Below are 6,991 nucleotides of genomic sequence, written 5' to 3'. Positions count from 1 at the left end.
ATGGAGTGCCTTATTTGTGGAACATCCAGGAGGCCAGTGAAACTGGGTCAAAGTATAGGTGATGGAGAGTAAGGTAGAAAAATAATGGAAAGGTATTAGGGTACTACTATATGAAGGGTGTTGAATGCCAAATAGAGCATTTTGTATTTGCTCCAGAGGCATTAGGGACCCATCAAAGTTTATTGAGGAAGGTGGTTACATGATCACAGATGTACTTTAGTGACCCCATTTTCATGGCTAAATGGAGAATGAAATAATGTGGGGAGAAAATTGAAGCAGGTAGACACACCAGTGGGATATTATAATAATCTAGGTGTGAGGTAATGAGGCCCTGCTCTAGGAGTAGCATTGGAGAAGAGAACAAATGTTATTAAGGTGAAACTGACAGGCCTTAGCAACAAATTGTATACGAGGAAGTGAGAGATAGTGAATAATCAAGTCTTATTCTAACACAGTGAATCTGAGGGATTGGGAGTAAGATGGTGCCAGAAATAGAGAAGGTAGGGAAGGGGTTTTTGGGAAATGATAACAAATTCTGTTTTGATCATACTGAATTTAAGATGTATACTGGAAATTTAGTTCAAAATGTCTGCAAGGCACTTGGAGATCAGTGGAGAATTTGGCACAGTATAGATAGATTTGAAAGTCATTGGCATAAAGATGGTAAATAAATAAGTAAACAAACAGATGGACAGATAGATAGATAGATAAATGAATGAATGAATGAATTGTTGGATAATTTGATTTTAAAAAAAGAAAACCAAATTACAAGTATTAAAAATGAAAGGAGTGAATGCACTATGAATGAAGATAAAATTAAAGCAACTATTAGGACCTATTTTTTCCAATTATATGCCCTTAAAGGTGATAATCTGTGTGAACTGGATGAATATTTACAAAAATGTAAATTTAACAGACTAACACAAGAGAATAAAATACGTAAATTACACTAATGAAAAGCAATTTAACAAGCCATAGATTCACTCCCTAAGAAAAAATCCTTATGACTATGTAGATTTATGAGTGAATTCTGGCAAACATGTAAAGAACAACTTATTCCTATACTATGTCAACTATTTGAAAATTAGATTTAAAAATTCTATGAAATTCTTTCTGTAACACTAGTATGGTCTTGATGCCTAAGCCAAGGAGAGCAAACACAGAGAAATAAAACTATTGACAAAGTTCCTTAATGAATATGTATGCAAAAAAACATTAAATAGTAGCATGGAGACCACAGTAATAAATCACAAAGATTTCTATGACCAGGTAGGATTTATACCAGGAATATAGGACTGGTTAAATGCAAAAGACTTTTCACACAAATAAGGGTAGCTCTAAACCACTGGAGAAATATTAATTGTTCAAGGTTAGGCCAAATCAACATAATAAAAATGACAATTCTGTTCAAATTAATTTAATTATTTAATGCTATACCAATCAAACTACTAAAGAAATATTTTATAGCACTAGGGGGGAAAAAAGAACAAAATTCATCTGGAAGAACAAAAGTTCAAGAATAACAAGGGAGTCATTGAGGGGGAGCGGAAGTGAAGAAAGTAAGCATAGTGCTAGTAACTTTCAAACTATATTACAAAACAATAATCATCAAAACAATCAGGTACTGAATAATAAATAGAGTGGTTGATTAATGAAATAAATTAGATTCACAATATACATAAGTAAATGACCACAGTAATTCAGTGTTTGATAAGTCCAAAGATCCAAACTTTGAAGGCAAGAACTAACTATTCAACAAAAACTGCTAGAAAAACTGCAAAGCAGTCTGGCAGAGACTAAGCATACATAAGTATCTCACACCGTACAACTAGAAGAAAAAATGGGTGCATACTGTAGGTAAAAGGTGAGGTCATAAGCAAATTAGGGAAGCATAGAAAAAAATTACTTTTCAGACCTATGAATTAGGGGAGGTTTTATGACCAAACAACTGATGCAGAGGATCCCAGGAAGTGAAATGGATGACTTGGATTACATGAAACTTAAAAGTTGGTGCACATATGTGGCATAGTGAATAGAGCACCGGACCTGGGTTCAAATCTGGCCTCAGACACTTGGCACACTTACTAGACTGTGACCTTGGGCAAGTCACTTAACCCCAATTGCCTTGCCTCCCCACCTCCAAAAAAAAAAAAGAAATTTAAAAGTTTTTGTACAAACAAAACCAATTCAGCCAAAATTTGAAGTAGATCCAAAAACTACATGGGGAAAAGATTTTTATGGCAAGTTCCTCTGAAAAAAGCCTCATTTCTCAAATATGTAGGGAATTGAGCCAAATTTGTAAAAAATAAAAATAAATTTTTTAAAAAGCAGACCAAAACTCAAGAGCAATATCCTATTGATAAAAGGTTAAATAATAAGAACAGGTAGTTTTCAGAAGAAGAAATCAAAGCTACCAATAGTCACACAAAAATATATTCTAGATCCCTGTAGATTAGAGAAAGTCAAATTATAACAACTGTGAAGTCCCACCTCACTCCTATCAGATTGGTTAATCTGACAGAAAATGAAAATGACAAATGCTAGAGGCCATGTGAAAAAACAGGTACAATAGGACACTGTTAGTGGAGTTGTGAACAGATCCAATCATTCTGGAGAACAGTTTGTAACAGTGCCCAAACAGTTATAAAACTACATAAACCTGTTAGTCCATTAATTCCACTACAATATCTATATCTGAAAGAGAGGAGTGAACAGGGGAAAACCCATATGCACAAAAATATTAAGGCAGGCCTTTTTGTGATAGCAAAAAACTTGAAATTGAGAGGATACATATTTATTGGGGAATGGTTGGACAAGTTGTGGTATAATTATTGTTGAGGGTGTGGGGAGACGAGGTCCAGGAACCCCAAGATTGGAGTTCCAAGACAGGTAGTTGATGGGGGTGCCCCTCAAGAACATGAGTATTGGAGGGGGTCTGGGCCATCTGGAATGAATTCATCGACCCAAGCATTTTTTAAGTCAAGGTGGCAAAGATTTATTATGCTTTACAGCAGGCAAGAGTTCTTAGGGAACCTGCAACTTTTCAGAGGTGTAGATAAAGTTTTTATAAGAGATTTTGGGGTGAAACATGTCAATTAGGTGTTTTAGAGTGGGATTAAGGAGTGGTTAAGGGGTAGTCAGTTCTTAAAGAAACATGCATTTTTTTTGTATCTACTGTGCAGGTATCTTACCCAGAGTTCACTGGGAAATAGCCCAAGGGAGGGCCACCTGGAGGTGTGGTTTTTGCCTTGAAACATCACTAAGTCAACTAACAGTCAGGGCTGACTGGAAATATCCAGGTTGCTTCCATCAATGCCTTCTCAGACAAGATGAATGTAAGGGAGCATACATATGTTTGGAACTAGCATGCACATGATAGGCCAATGAGTAGCAAATATCTCTGTGTCCTAGTACACAGCCAGTTCAGCACATACACAGGGTGTCCAAACTAATAAATTCTACAGGAACAGCTGGCCACAGTATCAGGAGGAGAGATAAGGGCATGCTGTCCTGCTTTGCTAGAGAAAAACTGCTAGGGATAGATTTTTTGAGGCTAGGGAGAGATATTATTTTAGCGCTGGATGTGGTTTTGGAATTGGGGTCCAGGCACAGGCACCCAAGCAGAGGCTAGGGAGAAATGTGATGTTAGAATTAGCACAAGCACAAGCACCCAAGCACCCCCATCATTATGATGGAATACTATTGTCTTATAAGAAGTGAAAAAAATTAAATTGAAAAGTTAAATAAAAAGAAATGATAAAAAGGATGGTTTCAGAAAAACTTGGGAAGACATATGAAATGACACAAAGTGAATAAAGCAGAAAAAGGAGAACAATGTGCATGGTAACAGAAAAATTATAATCAAGGTCAACTGTGAAAGATTTAGTCACACTGTTTGATGCAATAATCTGAGATAAATTCCAGAGTTACCATGATGAAAAAATGTTATCCACCTCCAGAGGGAAATTATGAATTATCAGTGGAGATTGAAGCATATTGATTTTCACTTTATTTTTCTTGCCTTTTTTGCACAAGGCTAATATGGAAATATGTTTGTGCATGAATTCATATGTAAAATTGGCATCATATTCCTTGCCCACTCAATGGGTGGGGAAAGGCCAGATCAAGAAAGAGAACTTGGAAATCAAAATTTTAAACATCAATGGAAAAAAGGACAAAAAAATCAGACATCAATAAATCTGCCTTAAGAAGACAGTGACAACATTTAAAGAACCACTTGTCTCTCTTCAGAACAGTGCTTTCTTATCAGGATGTCCTATTTGTTACCTATCATTTTTAAAATTCCTGAACTGAGATTGAAAGGCAAAAATTTCAACAAACTCTCAACACCTTGTTCTAATATCAGTATTATTTAGATTGTAGTGATTCTAAACCTTGAATTACTAAAAAAAAAAGTGAGCAATGAGACAGTTCATATCTTATTATAATAGCATTTCAATTAAATTAAAGACTTTTTGGTCTGCTAGGTGACACAGTGGATAGAGAGCCAGATCTGGAGTCAGAAGGAACTGAATTCAAATCTGGCCTCAAACTCTTACTAGCTGTGTGGCCCTGGGCAAGTCACTTAATCATGGTTATCTCCATTTCCTCATTGTAAAAGGAGCTGGGGAAGTAAAGTGGCAAACCACTCTTGTAACTCTGCCAAGAAAATCACAAATGGGGTCCAGAAGAGTCAGTCATGACTGAACAACAAGGAAATGACAACAAAAGGTTTTAAATAAGTCTATAAAATCCAAAGAAGAAAAAGAGGTTGCAAGGAGAGAAAGTGAAGGCACCTATTACAAGGGACCTTTGTACCTTTTTATTGTATTGTAAACTTTTTGAAGAAATTACCTACAAAAGACAGGGGAGATAAAGGACCATGGCAGGGAGGAAAGTAACAAGTGGGTTTATTCAGGATAGAAGACACATGGGCATGTTTGTAGGCAGTAGGAAATGAGTTAGTAGACAGGGACAAATTGACAATAAGTATAAGAGTAGGAATGACAGATGGAGCAATCTGTTAGAAGAGATGGGATCACTTGAACAAGTAGAGGAGTTAGCCTTGGGAAGCAATCATGTGATACAAGCATAAAGGAGGGATTAATGGCAGAAGGTGTCTGAGTGATGGCAGATGAGGAAGACAGGAAAAGAAGTTCACTGAATAGCCTCTGTAAAACATGAGGGAAGGCTCTTGGCTTACAGAGTGGGGAGAGGGAAAGCAATGAGAGGTTCGAGAACAAAAGCAAATGTGTGGAAGAGTCACTATGTAGAATGGGATCATTAGTGCCCTGAGGCATATAGCTAAGTGGTGTCATAGAAAGGCTTTGAATTTAGGTCTTCCTGACTATGAATGTAGCAGCATGTCCTCTGTCTGATAGGCCCTAAAATTTTTAGTCACTACTAAGGGCATTAAAAAAATCTATAAATGAGTGATTCATGAATATAATTACACATGTTTTCATTGACCCTGAACAGACAATCTATAGAATAACTATTTAAAAGTCATGCATTAAAGAATTTGAAGCCAGAAGGGATCTCAGGTGGCATAGAATTTCAACACTCATTTTTCACCCTGGCAACCCTGACAATGGCCAGCATTCAAAGCCCACTTCTGCCACTTCTTGGCTATAGGGCCTATGCCAAGTCACTTAATATATATAAGCTTCTATTCCTTCACCTATAAAATAGAAATAAAAATGTCTAAAGCCACTATGTCTGAGCTCTGGAAATAGCAACTGTAGGCATTATGCAGGGTTATTGTGAGAGTTTAAGTTACAGACCCAGAGTCATCAATCTAAAGAAGACACAAAAGCAGGATTCAAACCCTGATCCTATCTCCCGACTCAATGTTCCCTCCAAACTGGTTCAACTGACCACATTGCGAACTCTTTTTTTCCCTTATTTAAAAAAAAACTGCCTACCTTTCAGGGTGGAACTCCTCCGGCTCTGTCCAGTATTCTGGGTCACGATGAAGGACAAAGGGTGGGGCCATCACCACTGTGCCTTTAGGGATCGTCAGTCCATTGATCTCAACAGTTTTCTTAGCAACCCTTTCGACCCTGCCAGCTACAGGGAACAGCCTGAGATTTTCATTTATCACCATGTCTAGATACTCCATCTGTACCAGGGCATCATACGTGACTGCTTCCTGGGAAGAGAACAAACAGTACTAAGTACTAAGTTCTAAGTACTAAGGTGATATGTCACATCTACCTTTATTCACATGGTCTTAGAATGAGTCTATACCAACTCCATTGTACATCTGGTGACCAGATGCTACAGTAATACCTTCTAGAGGAAAGTTATAAATATATTTTTACTATTAAATCTATGGAATGTTAGGCATGACTGCAGTACTCAACCTGACAGTGATTCAAAAATTCTTAGCTCTACCAAAGTGAGATTTGCATGTATAAAAATATTTTCACAAAATGAGCCCTTTTGAGCCTGTGACAAAATTCTTGAACCTCAGTAGAAGAAAGTTGTGCTAAGTGAATTTTGTTTTTCTCCTATTCTGCCAGATCTTCTTTTGGAACAAACTAGTGTAATATGAAATCTAGGGTGAAACAGTAGACAAAATCTGCCTCAGTAAAGTTTACTTTAGAAATACTTGAAATCTGAGTAGAGCCCTTTTGTGTCTCCATAGCTCTCCAGCTTCCACTTCTTGTCATCTCTACTTATTCTTTCAAAAATGACTACCCTCTATCTAGACTCCAGTAATCTTCACTCTCATTTCACCATCATGGTTGGGATGCACTGGTAGTTTAACATTTTACACCATGAAGGTTCTTCAAAACAGAATAGACTCAAGGGAATGCATCTGCCATGGTCAAATTTAGAAAAGATACTTGGAGTGGGGGCAGAGAGCTTCCCAGCATTCCTGCCAACAGATAACATAGACAGTTTTCTATTTACAAGGGCAACTCTGATCATATCCTTCTGTTCTGAGACAGCTTAGAGAATATTATGGGGCTTGGGGGAAGTATGG

At 37.1% G+C, this 6,991-nt stretch overlaps 1 protein-coding gene across 1 annotated transcript in view; it reads right to left on the bottom strand.

Annotated features, from left to right (window-relative positions):
- Positions 1 to 5,920: 5,920 nt before the first annotated feature.
- The window catches only part of LOC118858287 (cytochrome P450 3A4-like), a 43,174-nt gene continuing 42,103 nt past the window's right edge, over positions 5,921 to 6,991 (bottom strand). The window contains exon 11 of the mRNA XM_036768784.1: positions 5,921 to 6,151. Within this exon, the coding sequence (XP_036624679.1) occupies positions 5,921 to 6,151 (231 nt within the window). The remainder of the gene's footprint in view (positions 6,152 to 6,991) is intronic.

Source organism: Trichosurus vulpecula, chromosome 1 (genome assembly GCF_011100635.1).
Source record: "Trichosurus vulpecula isolate mTriVul1 chromosome 1, mTriVul1.pri, whole genome shotgun sequence".
In the NCBI taxonomy this organism is placed as follows: Eukaryota; Metazoa; Chordata; class Mammalia; order Diprotodontia; family Phalangeridae; genus Trichosurus; species Trichosurus vulpecula.
Note: the sequence above shows the minus strand (reverse complement) of the source record. Positions and strands in the feature narration are given on the sequence as shown.